Below are 23,872 nucleotides of genomic sequence, written 5' to 3'. Positions count from 1 at the left end.
TTAGAGTCTTGACAGATCCGTAGGTACACAGAGGCATGGGCTCGTATACCTCAAGTTCATCCCAATACCCTTTGAGCTTATTGTAGTAAATGCTCATAGAATCGGTATCTTGAGTCAAGGAAGACACGGCCTTCGTGAGTTGACAAATGCGATGAGCGTTCTGTATAGAGAAGCGCTCACAGAGATCACTCCATACCTCTGCTGTTGTCTCAGCATGGGCATTCATAGGTTGAAGGTCTGGACCGACAGAATTTTGGAGCTATGCAATGATCATGTCATTGCATCTTTCCCATGGGAGGAACCAAGGATCTGAATTCAGAGGCTTGGAAATCTTACTCACGAAGAAACCGAGCTTATTTTTTATATTTAGAGCTCTGCGCATGAAGCGAGACTAGGTAACATAGTTTTTGATAGTGAGTAACTCGGGAACCAATGGAGATGAGACATTCTCACCAGGTTGAATGAAATACAGATTGGATGGGTGATGAGGATTGTCCTCGAGTTTAGGATTCTTAGGAATAGACATGGCGGAATGAGTCGGGGAACTTGGAGGGCTTGAAGACTACTGGCTCATCATACCAATTTGTCAGAGTGAGCGGGAGGTGGAACGTGAGGGGCCACATGAGATAATTCCAATATACCCATTTCTTGTGGTCCATTTCAATCAGAATAAAAGAAATCCGGCCTCAACCCATTGGGCCATCCATCATATGTCATCTTAAGGGATTTCAAGTCTTCAATTGCTAGGTTTATAATAATGATATGATGATCATAGCTAGCAAGAAAATGTTCAGATAACTACACTAATTATAGTAATCAGAATTAATAAAAAAAATATGTTTATCATCTATTTTCTCATCATTTTATATAAAATTATTACCATTTTCTATTATGCAGTAGTACGTAGTCAATAGCTTCCCACATGAATTAATTATGCTACTTATAAATTCGGTGTACAATTTATTATGAAATTCCTTTAATTTAGTTGTAAAAATATCAAAATATTATTAGTTCATGTGATCATGTAACCCCAAGTCTTCCACGTTATTAATATATATTTTAATGGATCAAAATATTGGGTTGCAAAAAGATTTTTTTGTATATGAATTGAGTATGATCGGTATGCAAAGTTGCGCGCGCCCGCCACGTACGCTATGTATACTGATCATAAATACGAGTCATGGGGAGTAGATTAACATCACAGTCAAGTCCATAGCCTGTCTCATGCATATAATTTCTTGATTTGACGACTTTTGTTAGCATCCAAAATAATTTTCAAAGCTCTCTATGATCTTGTCATTTTTAATTTTCAAAACTCTCTATGAACCATATATTATAAATATATACATAAATAGATATAAATGTATCCAGACACATTTTTCTTTTACGCCTAAACAAAAATAATTCATACAATACTCGAATATTAAGATAAGATGAGATAAGATGAACTCGTATTCAAACCAATCTTGGATGTTAGCTAATATACAAACTCAACCACCCAAGATCGATTACTAAGATAATCTCTCCAACTTCTCTTGAATATATAGAAGTCTATCTTTCACGCGTATTAGACCATAAGAAAAGAGAGCCAATCCCCTAAATTGACAAAAGTCCAACATTTCACGATCGAAAGTCATACATCTACCATTCAAGTCGTGCACCACCACCACATGTCTCAGAATTTGAAACCACATAATATTCAAGTCTACAAAACACAACCAAGGACCCATATCCATAACAGCCAATGATTTCAATAAATTCCAAATATCTCTCCTTCTCTGAAAATCTAGATGTCCATACACAACCATAATACTTCATTGACAACTCCGATCAACATCCGTAGCCCGAGCATCAAAGTGATGCTTAGAGTAGGAGAGGAGCCGTAAATCAATAATCCTACACCAAAACAAAGCAATTCCCGGCCCACTTCTACGGCCCTCATGTTCAACCATCATTAAACAGTCACTAAACTTTTTTTTTTTTTTGTTTCCCTGCTGCTGTACATAGGGTGCCTGCATGCCTAATCTTCTCTCTTTGTTTATTTATTTTTCTGATCTTTGATTTAAGTGGGTAATTATTAATGTTCACCGATCTCTAAATGGAGTATATTTGAGAGGCTCAAATTATTTGAAATGCATAATCTTACCATTATCTTTTAGTTAGTCTTTTTTACATACGATTAGGTGTCATCGATCACAAGCTCATGTGATCGAGGAAGATAGAAATTAATTTTGTGGTTGGGCAAAAATATTTGAGATTCTCTCCAATTGTTTTATTAATTTGCAGATCGAGCAAATAGCAATTGATATTTGATACAATATTAAATATTTATGTGGGATCTATAATACTTGAAAATCTTATCAAATATTTATATGAGATTATCTAGAAAAGAGAACAAGATAGGACATTACCTTGATTTATTTTATTAGACTATGCATGTGTTTCCCAGTCTCATCACGTGTTTCTGATAATTGTTATAGTTCCTATTTGGTAATTTTTGTATGTTCCTTTATTAATATATATGTTTATGTGGAAAGGAGAGGAGCAAGGAAGTGTAGCGGTAAAGCCACTTTTATGGACTTTTATGGGTCAAAAATGGTGGCTAGTTGAGCTTGCATTCACATTTGCTTCCGTCATCTTCCAGTTGCTTCCGCCATCTTCCACCTCCTTTAACTCCTATAAATACATGTTTTTGCTTTAAGAAACCTATCCCATTTTGAAAGAAAAATTTAGAGAAAGAGAGAGAGTTTTAGAGAGAAAAATAGTGAGGTTTCTCCTATATATTGTCTCTCCTTTTATAAGAAAGAGTGAGTTTTCTCCTTTTATAAGAGAGGGTATTGTCAATTGTGCTCTCCTTATTCAAGAGAGAAATTCTTGTAATCCTTTTGCTATAAGTGAAATTCTTCTACAATTGGAGTTCCTTATTATTTCTTTTATTCTTTCTCATTTCTACTTGAGTTGTAATTGTATGCCCCGTACCACAACCTCCTAACAGGAAGGACCAATTCCACCTAATTAAGATCATACTTCTAGTACATATATATTTGAGCTTGCAATCCAAACTTTTGAAAATGAAGAAGAAATCCGACTCTCCTCTAATGTTCTAGACCTTGTTCCTAATGTGTCAAATTATTTTATGCTACAACATGAACATGGTGAGAGCTCAGCAAGATGCCACTACTGACAAGCAAATCCTTCTATCTTTTAAATCACTTGTCTTTGATCCTAAGAGTGCTCTATGCCAATGGAACCTCGACTCATCTCATTGCGATTGGACTGGTGTCAATAGCACCAATAATGGACAACGAGTCTGGTCTCTTGTACTTAACGATCATGGCCTCATTAGAAACATTCCTCCACAGCTTTCCAACCTCACATCCCTCCAAATTCTTGACCTTTTCAGAAACTCCTTTTTTGGTCACATTCCTTCAGAGCTTTCTCAGCTGGCCAACCTTAAGGTTCTAGTTCTTGCAGTAAACTCCATCAATGGCACAATTCCTCCTGAACTCGACAATCTGTCTAGATTGAAGGAACTTGACTTGTTTAGAAATAATCTTAGTGGTGCAATCCCCACAACATTTGGTTTTCTACCCAATCTTACTTGGCTCTTAATAGAAAAAAACCAGCTATATGGTAAAATTCCGGCTTAGTTGGGCCATCTCCGAAATCAACTTCACCTTTAGCTTTCTATGAATCAGTTAACTGGAGAAATTCCATTTACAATTTGCAACATGTCTTCTTTGGTCTTCTTATCTCTTACAGGAAACATGCTTGCTGGAAAACTACCTTCCAATATAGGCCATGATCTTCCCCTCAGTTAACTGAGCTTTACTTGGCTAACAACATGCTGGAAGGTCCAATTCCCAATTCTTTGTCCAATGCTTCAAAACTGGAAGTCATTGATCTCTCTATAAATAGATTCAATGGATCTCTTTCATTGCTGGGTAACTTGAAGTATCTGACCAAACTTAATCTTGGATATAATAGATTATCTTCCACGATAGAACTGAACTTCTAGGCATTTGGATCCCTCACAAATTGTACTAAGATGGAACAACTCATTGTGGAGTCCAGCCAACTAGGAGGAGAAGTTCCTGTTTCTGTATCAAATTTGTTGGTGAACCTTCAAGACTTTTGTATTGTTGAGAACTTCTTCACTAGAGGCTTTCCCCAAGGTTTCAAGAAGTACCAAAACCTCGTTGCTTTACATATAAACAAAAAAAAATTCCAAGGTGAAATACCAAGCTTTATTGGAAAACTAAAGAAACTACAAAGCTTAAGGGTAGATAGAAACTGGCTTTCTGGAGAAATTCCCGATATCTTTGGCAATTTTACATAACTTTATCATCTTGAAATGTCAAACAACCAGCTCTACGGTGGATTTCCTTTGAGTTTAGCATATTGCCAACACTTGAGTGTCTTGTATCTAATAGGGAACAAGCTCACAGGAAGCATCGCAAAGCATATTTCTAGACTTTCAAATTTAAGCCAATTGCTAATGGCTCGCAACTTGTTTACTGGTTCTCTACCAATGGAAATAGAAAACTGAAGCAGCTAGAAGTATTGGACGTTTCTGAAAACTAGAATATATCCAATTTTTTGTAGCAATATCCTCTTGTAATATGACGAGAAAATACAAAATAACACATCATTTTACACAAGCTAGCATTCGATTGGAGTCACACTATTCAAGTGGAGGTAGTTTATCATTTGCACTACTGGTATCTAACCTTCTACTCCGATCGGGGGTTACAGTGTAAGGGACTGAGCGGAGGTCGCCACAGATGGGGCCTCTTAATAAAATCACATTCAGTAAGAGTAAGGGACTTGCCAAAGATTCCTGCAGTACAAGATAGTGGCACGCCTACCGATCCAGCTTCTACTATTGCTGTCAGTGTTGAGAGACAGCCTGCTCGGGCTACTTTCGATGAGGTACTAGCTCTATTAGCGGAATACCACCAAATTATGAAGCAGGAGTTCATTGAGCCCATCATGGATAAGCTTAAGGAGCTGAATGAACGCTTAACTACCTCACAACAGAATTTTGATTTATTTAACAAATAGATATTGTTAGTTATTATTTTACTTTTTTATGTTGTATCGAACATTAGAGTTTTAAATGTAATTAATGTATATTTTTTATTTTTAGTGTTCGCTAGCCTCTTAATTACTAATTATGTTTTCTTTTTATTATACTTAGTGTTCACGATAATAGAAAAAATAGTATTATCTTTAAAGTAATATTTATTTAACTAAAAATTTTATTTAACATAAACGAAATCACTAAAATATTTTTAAATTAATTACATTAAATTAATCCATAATTCGTAAATATTTTAATTAACCCAAAAATCATAATATATAATATATACATTTTTTAAAATTTTTTGAAAATGATAACAAATTAATGGAAAAAATATGTATTACTTTAATATTTTGTGCCTCTTTAACAATATATTATTATGATTAAATAATCCCGTTCGAATTCTTGTTTTTGAGTTCGAACAAGATATTCACTGTTCGAATATTTATTTTTAGTTCAAACAGATTATACACCATTCGAGCATGCTTAATTATCTATTCGAATAGAATTTTATCAATTCGAATGGTTGAGACTTTGTGAGACGATCTAATTCGTCATAGAATATTAGGTTCAAATGGGTATTTATCAGTTCGAACGGATTTATAAAATTTTTCATTTTCAGGATGAAATTTCATCCCTAAAACTAAAATTTGTTGTAGTGAATACGTCAACTATAATATCATTTGATAGGTTGAAAATACAACAAGTGTATAGGCATATTTGACCATATTCTCTCTCTATCAGTATCAATCCCCTCGACCCTCGTAATGAAATGAGTAGGAAAGATGGGCTTAGATGCAAAGAAAGTTCTTCCTTTGTATTTTTTTTCTTTAAATTACGACTTTTGATTATTCTTGCCATGGTCACAAAGTCTTCAAGTACTTTACCTATAATTACTGCCTAAAACACTGTATTCTTCTTATCCTCGATCGCTTATATATATTCTTTGATCGATCATTCCTGCATGACTTGCAAAATGGTATTCTCCAAGATTCATTCTAAAGTAGTAATGGTACTCATGCTACAACGCGCGTGCTCTGAGGCAGCTTTGGCAAATGCAAAGCTTGGTTAGTACAGCAATTGTTTGCTTGATTTAATTAGTTTAATTGATTTATTGTTTGATGCATGGTTTAGCAGGACGAAAATTACTAGGTGTGCCCAGGCAACATAAAAATTAATATTCCACATGGACCAAGACGAGAAGGGCCAAGACATAGACCAAGACCAGGAGGAAGCTACTGCTATCCCCCATCCTGCTGGCCACATTGTCCATGATGAGAAAGGAGTGGCTATACGGGCCGAGGAAATAATAAAAGTTAGTTATTTGCTGAATAAATATTTGGTGTTGGAGATGCTGTCCATGACACACATATATATGCATTAATCGTTGCATGCATGCATTCAAAATTTTAAATTTGATGTTCGGACCAGATATCTATCCTCTTAAGGTCTGGTTCTGTACCAGCTGCACCCATGAGTTGTAGGCAAAGTAACGTATAATAAGATCACTGTGGTGATTAGATTGTAAGTCTTACGAGTACGAGCTTGTGTAATGATGTGTTATCAAAGAATGATGACAATCTCTGTTAGCCTTTTTCAATACAAAAATCTACTTTAACATTTTGATGCTTCTTTTATTTTATTTATTTTTATTTAATAATCAAGAAAATGACTATTAGTATATTAATATTTTTTTTATATTTTTTTAAATTATTTTAAAATGATAAAAAAAGTATATGAATAAAGTAATAATAAAAAATGCAAAGCTGATTTTAGCCGTAGCTGCAAGTGGCATTGTAGCATCCCTCTTTTTCAATATCATATTGATTCATTTAATATGGCTTTGAATAACAAGAAACAGCTTTCAGCCAGTCAGTCATACAGCTACTTTATCAAGCAGACTTTTTAACTCAGAAAATTAAATTGAAAGTATACTATAAGAAAAATGAATATATGTCATGAGTTATTTTAAGAGTTTTATTATATATAAATAAAGTTACATATTAACTTATGTATTAATATTAATTTTTTTTATTTAAATTTAAATTAATATTATTTTTAATAAAATTTATTTTTTGACCAATTACATTAAATTAATATACATATTAATACATAATTATAATTATAAATAAAATTTTCAACCTGTGCATAATTGTGCTTGCACATGTTGAAAACGTAGAGATAAAAGAAAAACTCGTTGTTGGTTGGATAGTCAAATCAAACAAGCCGTACAGTCCTGGGAGAAGCCTCCAGTGAAGAAGTTCTCGCCAGTACAAAATTCTCGAAAGTTTGTTGACAGATTTGATATAGAAACAGGAAGTTCTCCTCTTAGTTGGTTCAACTCCAAAATGAGTTGTTCCATCCTAATACAGTTAGTGAGAGATCCAAATATTTGAAAGTTCAGTTTCGTCGTTCAAGATAATCTATTATTTCTAAGATTTAGTTTGGTCAGATTCTTCAAGTTACCCAACAACGGTTAAGACCCATTGAATCTATTTATAAAGAGATCAATGACTTGCATTTGTAAAGTATTGGACAAAGAATTGAGAATTGGACCTTCCAACTTATCGTTAGCCAAAAAGCACACCAGCCGGGGACGAGAAGAGAAGAAAAAATAAACTTGGAAAGTTGTGATATTGGCAACAGTTCTCTCAAAGTTCAATCAATGAGATTATTAACGTGAAGGCTACTCAAAAGTCTATGCGCACCTATGAATGCTATCATGCCCAACAAATCTATTGGGAAGACTACTCAAAAGTCTATGCCGATCAATGCTATCATGCCCAACAACGCTATTGGGAAGACTACTCAAAAGTCTGCCTATCAATGCTATCGTGGCCAACAAAGCATTAAAAGTCTATCAGTATCAATCTCCTCCTCGCAATGGAATGAGTAAGAAAGAGAGGCTTTCGGCGAATGACATGATAAGAATATTGTGAATAATAATAAGATAATTTATTAATAATAATTAAATAATTTAAATTAAATATTTTAAAAATTTTAAAAATAAAAAAAGTTAAAATTAAATAAAAATTATTATAAAATTAAAATATTATTAAAAGAATTTTTGAAAATCAAACCTTATATTGGCACAGTTCTATGAAGAAAAATTCTATTTATAAACCTCATACACTATACATCACTCTTTTTTATTATTATTTTAATTTTTTCTTTTTACCAAATGTGTAGTATATGAATGATGAGTAGAAAAATTTAATTATTTTTAGAAAAATAAAACTAAAAAAAAATTTAAATAAAAAAATATGTAGTGTATAGTGTATGAGACTTATGAATAACAAAACTCTTCTTTCAAAGTTCAATAAATGAGAGTATTAACATGATGGCTACTCAAAAGTCTATGTCTATCATGCCCACAAAATTATTGGCTATTAATATGCAGATAAGATTTATCAGTTCGTTTCTCAAATTTATCTCATTTAAGTATTATAATTTTTTTAATTTTTAATATAAAATATAATAAATAATTCAATTTTTTCAAATTTTAAAATAATAATAAGATTAAAAAATAATATTTTAACAATATTTTATTTAACTTTTAACTTTTATCTTAATTAAACTCAACTCAACTCAACTCAACATCTAAATACAAAAAGTCCCCGTTTGAATAGTAAAATTATTTTATCTCATCTCATTTTATTATTATAATTTTTTAAAATTTTTTTATATAAAATAGAATAAAAATTTTAACTTTTTCAAATTTTAAAACAATAATAATATTTTTATTCAATTTTTAACTTCCATCTCAACTTATATCATCTCAACTCATTATTCAAACAGATCATGAAGACAAATTCATTTTTTTAATATAAATGTTTGGTTTGGACAGCTGGAATATTTTATAATTATTTAAATAGTAATAAAATCATCTATAGATAGTAATGAAATAGTTTTGTTAAAATATTTTATTGAATTTTAGAAAATTAGAGGAAAAAAGTTAAATAAAAATATTATATAGATAAAAAATTACCTGAATATGATTTTTTTAAAATTATTTTATTTTAAAATTTAAAAACATTATATTGATTTTTTATCTTTTCTTTTAAAATTTATAAAAATCGTAAAGATCAAATAGTGATTAGATGAAAAATTTTAAAATTTATAATTAAAATGCATGTTATATTTCATACGTAAAAATAAAATTATAAAAATTTCTCATCTCATCTCAAGACTCAAGTATTCTCTGCATATACCACTAAAAATCTATGCATGCCCAACGAAGTTATTGGCTATTTTGTCCGAAGTTAATTAAAGAGTTTCGAATACAAATATATATATATATAATAGATTCTATAATATTTATTATATGTATAAATATTTTAGACAACATCACAAAATAAGTAATAATCAATGTAAAAGCCTATTTTATAGAGTAATTATTATATATTTTCGAAATACGAAGACATGGTAGTTAGTGGCGGAACCAGATCGTAATGTTATGTAAAATGAAAAAAATAAAAATAAAAATAAAAATAAAATAAAAATTTAAATAGAAAGTATAATTCCATAGATCGTAAAATCATAATCATATATAAAAATTACTTCACGGTAAGATCATCTTTAAAAAGGGCTTTCATTTTGAGGAAAAGAATTTATAATTTACAACTAAGAACTTCCGTTGGATTTTTTTATGATATCTTTTCATGCAATAATGTTCATTCATTAATTTTTTATAAAGATATTTTGAAAACTTTTGTCCTCAATAAAAACTAATAGATGATTTTTCATAAACTCAACTTTCGTTTTAATACCTAAGTTAGTTTCTACAAGCTTCATGTAAAATCTGGATATTTTTATGTCATCTTCAGTATATAATGCTACAATTGAAGCCTCACTTGAATATTTTCTTGCTTAATGAATTATAAAGGAGAAAAGTTCTCAACTATTTTTTCATCAAAATGTCAATCTTAAATTAATGATTTTTCTAGTGTTTATTTTATTTGGGTTCCATGTCTCAACTTCTTTTTGTTCCTCATGAGTCATGAGGCAGTAATCACAAACATAACTGCCTAGCTCTTTGTTCTTCTCCAATATATCCCATCCCACTTTACGTTTAATGGACACTATTCTCTTTACAAGATACAAACAACTTTTTTCAATGTGCAAAAATTATTAGAAAAAGTGGCAATATTAATGCATGGGCAAGGTAGCTCATGCACACGTAAGTATCGGCCAGCTGCTTATTCGACAAAGTACATAGTACTTCTTCTTCATGAAGAATTCAAATGAAGAGTACTAACGTTAGATACAAATTTTAAATAGGCAAATTACAAGCGTGCTCTTTGTATAAAAATGGATCACACTAAAAAGAAATAGTTTATTTTTTCATGATATTGGTGTTCACTATCTCGATGTTTCATTTATTTTGTGAGAAATTATTAGATAATTCTAAAATATAGACACGCAGTCTTCTCGTCATATTACACGATGGCATATCATTGAAATATAGGGTTTAGGTGCTTCAAGTTAATTAGATGAAATATAGAGTTTTGACACAAGCTACAAAAAATAAGTAGTGCTTATTTTTATTGGAGTCACGCTTGTGTAAAATGAGTACTTATTTTGTGTAAAAATAAGTTAATGATGTGTTATGCTACCTCTTTTTTGGTGAAAGATCAAATATACAATAAGTAACATATTAAAAGAAATACAAATAAAGAAGAATTTAACTATATGTTGTATAATTTATTTAACAAAAGGAACACCGCTTACATAATTAATTGCAGCGGCAGGATCCATCCACTCACTATATTCATTAGTGTGAGTAGTAGCATAAACATGAACGAGAGAAAAGTTTTTAGGATCATCACGTTTCTAACAAAACGACATTAGCAAATTTAAAAAGATTGTGTTAGTACTTATATAAAAGAATAATAGGAAAATAAATGAATTATATAGTTTATTAATTATCATTTTTTTAGTAAGACAATGCAATGATCTTGAACAAGCAAGATGGTGAATAGTCAAAGCAGATGTATTACGTGTATTTGTAAAATTTAAGTGCTACAAATGCACATTAAGAATGTTAATTATAATATATATACACACATATAAGATAAACAACAAATATTAATGTAAATAATTAATGGAAATAAATCTAAAATACCTAATATTCTAGAAATGTAAAAAGATTACAATACTTTATCCAGTCGTCTAACTTCATCTACTGGAAAAGTGACTGTGCAGCCTCTTCAAATGTCTCAAACTTCTTGAAGTGGTCGTGACATCGTCCCTTGTGACGTCGAAATAGTGTAGCCATTAACTCATTCACAGTTCTCAAATCCTTACTACGACCAAAGTCGAGGTCAAATTCATCCTAATTATAAATTAATTACGTAAAAAATATGATATACTAATCTAGGTGAAAAAAATAAATTGTCAAAGCAAACTCACCAGCACACGACTCTAAATATGTTCTTTAATCTCATTTGGCACATCTCACCAGGAGCGTACATAAAATGGAGCATAAGCTCAGACTACTGTACTAATATAGGAGGAAAGCGTTGCTGCACTATCATCTACTCTTCCAGTGGAATTATCAGGAATTGTGACTTTCAATTTGTCATGCCTTCGATTTTTCTCAAGTGAGATATTGCGTGTATAGCCACGACCGCGACGAGAGGATGCATCAACTAATATAGATAATAGTATAATTTTTATAGTTATATAGTTATTTAGACAAAAGTATTAATTATATAATTAATTATCAACGACATTTCCTTACTAGTAGGTGTCGACTGGGCATCGTTCTCTGTAATGTTAACTTTATCTTCAGGAATGGACTCCTCAGGTGGAGTCCTCAATGGGTTCGGGACTTAGACTTAATGGAGGAGGCACATTTCTTCTTTGTCTTTTTTGTGGCATACTTGAAATTGATTATATATACCAAAAAAATTTAATTAGATGAAATTAATTATTATTACAAAATTCTATACTCATATATGAATAAAGCTTTTAGTACTTTTAGTCTTCATCTTCGGATGTATTTTTCATGCTTGTTTCAGAATCTCCCTTTATAACATCTTCATCGTCATCATCAACCTCTTCTTTGTCCTCCTTATCCACTTTTCTCCCGGATTCTTCTTCATCTTCTTCTTCTGACTCTTCTTCTTCTTTCTCACTTTCTTGAATTGAATGATCATTTAATACAGACAGATTGAGATGGACGAGTGGGACGTCATCTCTACATAAGGGGAGCAATTTGAGTGCACCGAGGTCAACAAATAAGTTAATACCCCCTCCATCTTCCTGGTAGGCCTCTACATTCGAAATGTCATCTTCATCTCCACTAGTATTGTAATTTGCACTTGTTCCTACTTCTTATATATTTCGAAAGATAAATTTTTGTACGACTCGCCAAGTTATCTCTCCACTATCTTCATCAGCACCTTTTATTAGATCTATCAAATAATAGATTTGAGTAGTTTGACAAGCAAATACGAATGGATCATCTTCGTATCATTTATATGTAGTATTGAAACTCGTAAAATGATTATCCCTATATATCAAAACCCGACCACCGCCTAGATCTCACCAATCACATTTAAAGACATATGTTATAGACCCACCCAGATATTTCAATCCGATAATATCACGAATGACACCATAATAATCAATATCATATGTTCCATGACTCTCCTCGATCAACACACTACAGTTTTGAGTCTTTTTATTACGTTCATAGTCTAAAGTATGGAATCTATAATCTCGAATCGTGCATGTAGTGTATCGAAGTGTTCTATTTGAGGGACCACGGACCAATGCATACAATTCAAAAGAGACAGATTCGGGATTACGAGCACATTGTTTCAAAGTCTAATAAATACTATATATTATAGTACTTATTTATTTCTTATTTACTAATACTATACTATATATTAGATTATAATTTTTATTAGGAATTCTTAATCTAATAAATTATAATTGTTATTATATAATTAAACTATATATTATAGTACTTATTAATTTCTTATTTACTAATACTATACTATATATTAGATTATAATTTTAGTAGAGATTCTTAATCTAATAAATTATAATTGTTATTATATAATTATACTATATATTATAGTACTTATTTATTTCTTATTAACTAATACTATACTATATATTAGATTATAATTTGTATTAGGGATTCTTAATCTAATAAATTATAATTGTTATTATATAATTATTATTATGATTGATACTTATTTATTTCTTATTTAATATAATATACTATATATTAGATTATAATTTGTAATTTTTTATAAATAACAATAGTATCTAAATTGTATTCATAACAATTTAGATACTTATTTATTGATAATTTTGTAAATTTTAATTGTTACTATATAATAATTAGATTAATTGACACTTAGTATATATTATTTATTATATTACTTCAAGATAATTTCCAAAATATTATTTGTAAATAATATTATAACTTATAATATTTGTTATTATTCGAATATAATAAATATATTGCACAACAAATAATCACACTATATAAATACTATAATATATATATATAAATTTTTTAATCACACATATTACAAAAATAATCCACAATAATTCACAAATAATATGCTTCAAAAAAATACACACATCTAAAACATATTAATTTTAAGAATAAACATACACATAACAACAATTTTTCATTTTAATTCATGGTACAACACAATCCTATCACAGATAAAATTGACAACAAAATTTAACAATAGAGTTTAGTATATATACATTGTGCTCACAATATCCTCTTTTTGCAAATCACAAGTTTTCAACAAGTCACAACAAACAATTCTTCAAAAAATTCACAAAACTAGGTAGTTAAATACATATAAAAAAATTGACAAATATAATGTAAATTGTAAATACATTTACAAAAAAAAACTTTACCTCTCTTTCTCCTTTGGGAGAAAAACAATATACACAAAATCTCTCCCTAACTCAATCTAACCCTCTCTCACTCCAACTCTCTCTCACTCTAACACTCTATCTAGCCCTCTCTCACTCTAAGCCTCCTCTTCTTCCTCTTTCTCTCTCTAAAACTGTCTCCCTCTCTCTCAATTCACGCACGAGATGAAAACATGATGAATTTACTTTCTCGTGCGTGAAAGTTTTATTTTCTGCTTGTAATACAATAAACATTAATGAACGTCCAAATGTTTCATTTTCTTGCTAACATAACTAATTTAACGTTCGAACACTAAGTTATCATGTCCAAAATTTTTATAATACATTCGAACGTATAATTATGCCACCCACATTGCTAATTTAACGTTCAAACGTAACAACAAAACATTCGAACGTTTTAGGGTTCCAAAATTAAAGCAGGAAAAATCTCGCCATTTTTTCTAATACATTCGAACATATAACTTGTATGTTTAAACGTATTATATGTTCAAACGTATTGGGACCAAAATATATAATTATTATATATAATATTATATAATTTCATGTAAACTCAATTTTAATTGATTGAATGAAAAAATAATCAATATTAATTGTAAATTATATATCATTTATATATATAGTTGAAATATATATTATATAATATATATAATATATATTATAGTATATTATATTTGAAATATATAATATATAAACAATTATATATATTATAGTAGTAGACTATAATAACTATAATAACTGTTTCAAGGTAGCTTAAAATCAATGTATCAAAACGATGTGCTTCATGAGTGTAAAATGTTGCGTTTATATCCTGTGCCAAAATGAGTGTGTTCTTGTTGTCATTTTATTTCCTGTTTTCGCTTGTTAGAGAAATTAGTTAAAATGTCATAAACAGGTATAAGGAGAGGAAATGAGAGTGAACAAGATAATTTTAGATCTTGTAATTTCCAGAATCTTGTGGACGTTGGATTGCCTAAAACAATCTATGTTTTTCTTCAATGAACTTGTGACGATATTTTTCATTTCTTGCTTCTTTTCAATCAATACTTTTTTTAATGAACTTGTGAGGATTGCTTGTGAGGATTGCTTCTTTTCTCTTGCAAGCAAGCAAGCATGAGTAAGCAAGCAAGGATTGCTTCCTTCAATGAACTTGTGAGGATTGTTTCTTTTCTCTTGCAAGCATGAGTAATTTGCAGAATATGTATATTTTTAATCTATTTGGAGCACTCAAAATCGGTACCTAGCGAGAAGCTAGCTGGTTAATCTAAAAATTAAGATTTGCTGAGCTGGAGACACAGAGAGATCGAGAGAGACGACTATAGCGATGGCCCTTTGAAAAGTAAAGATGAGGAGAGGAGATCAGCATACCCTCATAAATAGGTGATTTGCAAGTTCAAAGAGAGAATTGATTGACAGGTGACAGCTGCATTAATAAGGAACTAATTAAAAAAGGATCCTTACTGCAAATACTATAAAAGTTGTAATGATATTATAGGCTAGTACTTGAGTAAAATGAGTGATAGGTGGGCCTGTCATAGTTTTCATCCTCAAAAGTCAAAAAAAAATTAACGTACGGTAAAGCACCACTGACCAGAATCTATTTGTTTTTCTCTTTGTAAATTAAGAAAAGAAAACGATAAATTTATTTTTTATTAACAACTTGAGTATAATTATATAAAAAAATTATATTATTTTAAATTTTATTTTAATTTTATTAATAATTTAATGTGTTTAAATATAATAAAAAATATTATTATATTTAAAATTATTTATAAATTATAAATAAATTAATAGTATATCATTACTCATCAAGAAAATGCTGCTCTTTTAATCAAACCTTGCATGCACATCAGAATTTGCACTACGAGAATGAGATCATTACTATTTCAGTCGATCGGTATATTTTGTCATGATGTGTGCAATCTGTCATACGTACGTACGTAATACTACTCAGTGGCTAAGGGCTTAATTTGTAGATGATTTCAGGGTCATTGTTTTAGTCTTGAATACATGCATGGTGGTGGTGCAAAGTCGTAACAGAACTAGTACTCATGCACGTCGCACGTGTCGATCGAGGTAGGCAGGCTGTACCCCAGGCCAAGATGCGCCCGTCAAAACAATTATAAATATGTAACATATTTATAATTAATTGTTAAAGAGCATATCATGATGTCATGCAGTTGATATCCCAGAAAATAATACAGAGCATGACTTGATCATATTCCGAATGCATGCATGCATGCGTGATTATTTATATAGTAAAAATGGCCTTTTTTATTATAAGTATTCTTGTTTGCAAGTATGATGTGTACGTGCATGCGTGAGCTGTTGATACAAAAAATGTCTCCGGCCAGCCTCTTTCTAAAGGCCGGCTGGTGAAGTAAAATATTTCATTCCATTTGGGGATCGATCGATGTTTAAATTCGATAGGTGCCTCTTGGTCTAGATAGTAAAATAAAATAAGATGATATAATTTTAAATAAAAAGTCAGCTGTCCATTTCGTACTTAGTAAAATATAGCAAAAAGCTTATATATATATGAAATATAATTCTTCAAATTCAATAAGAAAATTTTATATACCATACTAACATCCCACTTATATTACATTAAATAAGATATGGCACATTTATCGCTATTGAATAATCATTCATTACATATTTTTTTATCATCAAATGGTGATAAATGCGTCACATCATATAGAGTGGAATACAATCGAGATGGTAGTATGGTATATAGCATTATCCAAAAAAATAAATTTTAAGAACAATAGAATATTACGTGCATAGTTAGCTAAAGAAGAAACGCGAAAAGTTAATTAGGGAGCCATTCAAACTCTGATCTGTTGCTAAACTTGCTATAGGGAACTACATTCAAGAGTAGTTTTACATTATTTCAGAGAAAAGTGTGCGTCACAACAAATGGGGCCGGGGTTCCATTGATCGTTGACAAATGTACAGACCAATCGATCACCACCTCTCTCTCTCTCTCTCTCTCTCTCTCTCTCTCTCTCTCTCTCTCTCTCTCTCTCTGCACCTACTTATAAATGGGAGGGAAAGCTTCCATTATATTTCATTCCATTAAGCTGTGATCTTTAAACTCGATCGGCGCCTCTTGGTCTGAGTCTGAGGGCACAAACAGAGATCGTCTTCTAAACACATTTTAAGGTACTCAAGAAGAAGAGTACCACTCTGCCACTACTTTTTGTTTATCATTTTCACTCTCAATTTTCTCAAGAAAATTATCATGAACAGTACGTACTGTGTTAGAAAAGATGTCTCCGGCCGGGGTCTCCATGAGATTAGCTATTTTGGCAGCTAACAAATTGGCCAACTTCTTTTTGCATGTGGTAGTAGTCATAAATGTGTCAGTAGTTAAAGTTGCAATGTATTGATATTTGAAAAGTTCAAAGTGTATTATATTTTGTCTTTCCATGCATGTACGCTTGATCTCTGATCACCTTGTTCCCCTGTACATATTTCAATAGCTCGTTAGTGATCATCTTGTATGCATGTAGTAATTTATTTGTTTCACAGAGGATGTGGAAGTTGAAGATAGCCGAAGGAGGTCCAGGATTGGTGAGCCTCAACAATTTCGTTGGACGACAACATTGGGAATTCGACCCTGATGCCGGCACACCTGAAGAACGTGCTGAAGTTGAAAGGGTCCGAGAGGAGTTTAAGAGGAATCGGCTTCGGACGAAGCAAAGTGCTGATCTTTTGATGAGGATGCAGGTTCCACATATCTCTCTCTCTCTCTCATATATCAACCAGCAAAAATATATTTTGCGGAAGATAGATATTATCTTTTTTTTAGTTCCTTTTCTCGGTGCAACGTGGATTACAAGATATCAACTCAGTAAACTGTGTTCCTAAGGTTCAGTTCTGATCATGCTTATATATGGACATCTTGATGATTAATTTTACTTGGGCATGAGAACATTGCATAAAAAGAGAGAGAGAGAGCTTGAAGTATGTATGTATATATTTTGATTTATAGGATGTTTTCGCAAAGAAATTAAGGTTCATCTAACAATAGAATTAGTGGTTTATTCCTCAGAGATTTAAATATGATTCATTTTCTATATAGTTCTTGCCGTCCATTTTCCCGTCGTTGAGGTACATCAAGTAAAACTTGAAGTTAAGAAAACAATTTAACAAAAAAAACCTGCCAGTTTCCATTGAATGATTGCATTTGAAGTTTGAACATTAGAAATTTCAATAATTTAAAGTAGAAAGAAATTACAAGATAGAATTTGTTAAGAAAACACTTCCGACTATAAATTCTCCGTTGCACGATTCCAATATTGCATGATTTCCATGGAAAATTTTTGTTCTAATATTTCTCTGATCTGCTTTTGGACTAAGTAAAAATGCAGCAGCAACTTAAAAGTATATATGCATATAACTTTCAAATCCCAGATTTCCGTTGGCTTTTGGCCTTTTTATTTTTTGCTACTTTTTCTTATCTACTTTGGAAAAAAAATCAATCGCGGTAATAGCAATGAATAATGGTATTCATGCAGTACTTATACTACAACTCATTTTACAATCAATTAATGTAATAATGTCACTAAATGAAAAATACTAATATTTTAAAACTGAATTTCAAATTTTACATGTACAATTAATCATTCGGCCTCTATTTAAAACAGTGTTATAAAATATATTTTTTTTCAAAGTTGTATGTTTATCTATTTAATGAGAAGTGCTATATCCATAAAGACATCTAAAAAAAAAATATCTATAAATTGAAGTAATTTCATATGATACAATATCAAATCTACTTTACATGAAAAGTAACGGTCTTCTAATTATCTGATATACTATATCAAGTTATATTAGTTTGTGAGTTTACTTTTAAGAGATCTTTTATTGATCATAGACCTAGCTCATAGATGTTAATCACCACCCAAAAATGCTTGAAAAATATCTTAGGATCATATTGTTCATGTACTTCGTGTTGGAATCTAGAAAAATTTAATTGAGGGCTTTGGAATTAGTTTTCACTAGCTAGGGCATTCATCTCACTAATTGATATGAAAACCTCACAGCTTAGGAAAGAGAACCCATTAAGTGGGCCAATTCCACCACCAGTCCAAGTGGAAGAAACTGAGGTGATTACAAAGGAAGCAGTCATCACAACATTAAGAAGAGCCCTAACCTTCTATTCATCTATTCAAGCCCACGATGGCCATTGGCCTGCTGAATCTGCTGGCCCCTTGTTTTTCCTCCAACCCTTTGTATGTATTTTTTGCACCATTCTTTTATATATATATATATATATAAGTTTAAAAAGTATATATATTTATATATATACTTTTTTAACTTATATCACCCCTCAATGGTACAATTTATTGCATAGCATTAACACTAATGCTTTACCAATGAAATAATTCTAACATAATTTCATATTTTTAAAATATGCAGGTAATGGCATTATACATTACTGGAGCTCTGAATGCCATTTTTTCACCAGCACACCAGAAAGAAATTATTCGATACTTATATAATCATCAGGTATAGTTTTGTTGGTTTTTAAATACAAAGCACAAGTTTCTTTTTAAATAACCCAATATTCAGGCAGCCAAAAATGCCCCCAAAAACTAAAAACTTGGCTAAATTTAAACTTATGTACAAAAAAAATACACATATGATCAATATGTAAATATGTATATTGACTATTTATTTGTTGGACAGAATGAAGATGGAGGTTGGGGCTTCCACATTGAGGGTCATAGCACAATGTTTGGTTCAGCTTTAAGCTATATTGCCTTGAGGATACTTGGAGAGGGACCTGAACATGGTGAAGATAAGGCTATGGCCAGAGGACGGAAATGGATCCTTGATCATGGTGGTTTAGTGGCAATTCCATCTTGGGGAAAGTTTTGGGTCACGGTAAGTATAACCGGTTGAAATATGAACTATATTTTCATTTTAGTTGCCAAGAATTCATGGTAATATTACATGTCTATGCAACAAATAAAAGAAATATAAAATAGCATATTCTAGTGTCCAACTAGAAGTATCTTCATATTGAAATGTATATACCTGAGTTTGAGAGGTTAGATTGTAGCCCAAAAGTCCATTTGCCTTACAAAATGATGAAAGCATTTTACTCAAACCTATATAATCTTTACTGTATTATGAAAACTCAGAGGCTTCCTAACATGGATAGGTACTGGGATTATATGAGTGGTCTGGCTGCAATCCATTGCCTCCAGAGTTTTGGCTTCTTCCACAAATCTCCCCAATTCATCCAGGTTCTTTCCTTTCACACATTTTTGTGGAAAAGCACAATTTATAATTTATATGAGATGTAGGCAAAATGCAATGATATTGTCTCATACTTGAGGTTGTTATTTATATGAGATACAGGCAAAATGTTGTGCTATTGCCGCTTGGTTTATATGCCAATGTCTTATTTATATGGGAAAAGGTTTGTTGGTCCAATCACTGAGTTGATTCAATCACTAAGGCAAGAGTTGTACAACAAGCCCTACCATCAAATTAATTGGAACAAAGCCCGGAATACTGTTGCAAATGTAAATCCTTAGTCTCTATATCTTTCATTTGCTTTTCATGTCATAAACCTCCATCTTAGATCCCACTTAAGAAAATATAAAGATTTCTGACGAAATAATGTATACATGAAACTTACACAATGTGCAAATTTAGGAGGATCTCTATTATCCACATCCTCTTATACAAGATCTGCTATGGGGATTTCTTCACCACGCAGTAGAACCTCTTCTGACCCGCTGGCCCTTTTCATTGTTGAGAGACAAGGCACTTAAAGCTGCAATTGATCATGTTCATTATGAGGACGAGAACACCAAATACATTTGCATTGGAAGCGTGGAGAAGGTTGTCACTAATTAGTGTTACAACTACAATGGAAAGCAATCATATAGATCATACCAGTTGATGTGTGCTCTATGAACTAATTTGTCAAGGTCATTTGTACTACAGGTGCTATGTTTGATTGCCTGTTGGGCCCAAGATCCGAATGGGGAAGCATACAAGCTTCATCTAGCTAGAATTCCTGACAACTATTGGGTTGCTGAAGATGGGTTAAAAATTCAGGTGATGTGATCATGTTAGTGCAAATTACATATACCTAAAGCATGTACTCAAGCCTAAAGAATTGAGATTTTTTTATCCATTTGAAATCTTATCTTTTATCTAGAAATGTACTAATGATTCCCAACGTATGTCGTGCAGAGTTTCGGTAGTCAAATGTGGGATGCGGGTTTCGCAATCCAAGCGATTCTCTCATGTAATTTGAATGAAGAGTACGGACCAACATTGCGTAAATCACATGACTTTGTCAAAGCTTCACAGGTCATAATAAATGTCAAATGCTCCTTACAAGGTTTGATGGTAGATAATGCTTGACATAATCATGATATTTGGCTTTAACAAAATTGTATCATTTTCTAGGTTCAAGAAAACCCTTCTGGTGACTTCAAAGCTATGTACCGACACATAAGTAAAGGAGCATGGACATTCTCAACACAAGATCATGGTTGGCAAGTCTCTGACTGCACAGCAGAAGGGTTGAAGGTACTGACTCACCTCTACTTAAATATGTGCATTCCAAAATCATAAATTCATAAGGTTTGTTTAAAGGAAAAAAAATTTTAGCAAAACATTTGCTTTTGTAGGTTGCTCTGTTGTTCTCACAAATGTCACCGGACTTAGTTGGGGAAAAGATAGAGACAGGGCGATTTTATGATGCTGTTAATGTCATTCTCTCTCTACAAGTAAGGATTCAACAATACATATTCTGTTTTTGAATTAGTTAACAAAGAACATAACTTGTTTCTAGTTAGATTGTCCAATTCACTTCTTTCATTTATTATATTGCTTTACCTGAGTAATTGGCCTTTTATTTGCCAATGCAGAGTAGAAATGGTGGTTTCCCAGCTTGGGAGCCTCAAAGAGCATTTGGTTGGTTGGAGGTAACTTATCCAACAAGCCAATTGATTTGGTTTGGTCGTTTCAACCTAATATTCACTACTATAAAATTTGTATCTATTTGCAGAAGTTCAACCCCACAGAGTTTTTTGAAGATACTCTTATCGAGCGAGAGTAAGATATCTTCACAATCAAAACAATTTCCATAGAATTGGTCATACTTTGCTTCCTAATAGCAAAATTGTGTCACCTTATAATAGGTATGTTGAGTGCACTTCATCAGCAATTCAAGGGTTGGTGCTCTTTCAGAAATTCTATCCCAAACACCGTAGAATAGAGATAGACAATACCATTTTTAGGGCAATTCAATACATTGAAGATGTACAAGAACCTGATGGATCATGGTACTATGTTTTTTCCATATTACATTCTTGAAAATGGAAAAAAAACAAAACTACTCTACACATTTCTGCAGATTGTACTTTTTTTTTTTTTTTTGTAACTTTTCTTTTGGCTAATGTTCTTGTTATTAAAGGAGAAACATAAGCATATCTAAGTAAGTTTAGCACTAATACAGGTATGGACATTGGGGGATTTGCTACACATATGGTACATGGTTTGCTGTAGGGGGACTGGCAGCCTTTGGCAAAAACTATAAAAATTGTCATGCATTGCGCAAAGCTTGTGAATTTTTACTATCAAAGCAGCTACCCAATGGTGGATGGGGAGAGAGTTACCTTTCAAGCCAAAATAAGGTACATATGCAATTGGTTTTTTGATTTGAATGTGAATTACTAAAATACTAGAAAAAAGAAAAAGAAAACGAGGGTGAAATGAAAAGGGACAACTAAAGTAACTTGCCCTTTGAAACAGGTGTGGACAAATATTGAAGGAAATCGTGCAAATTTGGTCCAAACTGCATGGGTTGTGTTATCCCTCATTGAAGCTGGGCAGGTTGTCCATCCATCATTTTCTCTTAAGTTGTTCTGTATATTAGCATTAGCACATTACATCATGAAAATTACTCAAGTCACCATGGGTGTAGAAATGGTTTAAAAACTCAAGAATCTAGCAAACAATGCATGCAATAGAATATATTAAATAATATAATGCATGTTTAAACAAGAAATATACACATAGATATCATTTTGGAGCTTAAAAAATGAATATAACCCAAGTTGAGTTGGAACAATATATGCTTATGAATAGAAAAACTAGGACTTAAAAAACAATTTTACAGGGATGAAAGTTGGTAACTGCTTTATTAGGAAACATCAATAAGCTTGTTCTGAATGTTTCTATAAATTATTAGGCCGAGATAGACCCAACGCCAATCCATCGTGGGGTAAGGTTGTTGATCAATTCACAAATGGAAGATGGTGACTTCCCTCAACAGGTAATTCTAGCTTATTCAGAATCCAACACTTTCAGTTAATTTTTGTGTTCATCTTAGTTGTGTGTTCTTCTTCTTCTTCTTCTTCTTCTTTTTCCTCTCTTCTTTTCTTTTCTAATAACATCTTTCTACATACCAAATTATAATTCCAAAGATAACATAATTAATGGTTATTGGCAACAGGAAATTACCGGAGTATTTATGAGGAACTGTACATTAAACTACTCATCATACAGAAACATATTTCCCATATGGGCTCTTGGAGAATATCGGAAGCGAGTTCTGTTTGCATAATATCCAAATGCTTATGCAAGCAAAAGATAACATGTTAAAGTAATTTTCTAGTCCAAATAAGCTTGAGAAATTAATAGAATAGTATGTTCAACAATGTATAGATTCATCGATCAATCATTCTTGTGCCTGAAAAAGGGTATACGCAATTCTTAGGCACTTTGCAAGATGTAATACCTGTGTGTAATGGTGTAGTTTCTTAGTGTAAGCATAATATATATGGAATGATTTTCAATGTATACTTCCTTTGTGAGAAACATGACTATATATCACCAATT

General features: G+C 31.6%; 1 protein-coding gene across 1 annotated transcript; it reads left to right on the top strand.

The window, feature by feature from the left end:
* The first annotated feature begins 17,058 nt into the window (after positions 1-17,058).
* LOC122296516 (lupeol synthase-like) lies at positions 17,059-23,872 on the top strand. Its single transcript, XM_043106283.1, has 19 exons — positions 17,059-17,158; positions 17,528-17,725; positions 19,045-19,233; positions 19,421-19,510; positions 19,691-19,888; positions 20,169-20,253; positions 20,369-20,535; positions 20,669-20,857; positions 20,963-21,076; positions 21,215-21,334; positions 21,434-21,556; positions 21,658-21,756; positions 21,898-21,954; positions 22,038-22,084; positions 22,171-22,314; positions 22,488-22,665; positions 22,784-22,864; positions 23,223-23,306; positions 23,487-23,872. Exons 2-19 carry the CDS (start codon positions 17,531-17,533, stop codon positions 23,595-23,597), a joined length of 2,271 nt encoding a protein of 756 aa, XP_042962217.1. The 5' UTR covers positions 17,059-17,158; positions 17,528-17,530; the 3' UTR covers positions 23,598-23,872.

The sequence above is a fragment of the Carya illinoinensis genome, chromosome 15 (assembly GCF_018687715.1).
Source record: "Carya illinoinensis cultivar Pawnee chromosome 15, C.illinoinensisPawnee_v1, whole genome shotgun sequence".
Lineage (NCBI taxonomy): Eukaryota > Viridiplantae > Streptophyta > Magnoliopsida > Fagales > Juglandaceae > Carya > Carya illinoinensis.
The sequence above is the reverse complement of the archived record's forward strand: the minus strand, read 5'-3'. Positions and strand labels throughout refer to the sequence as shown.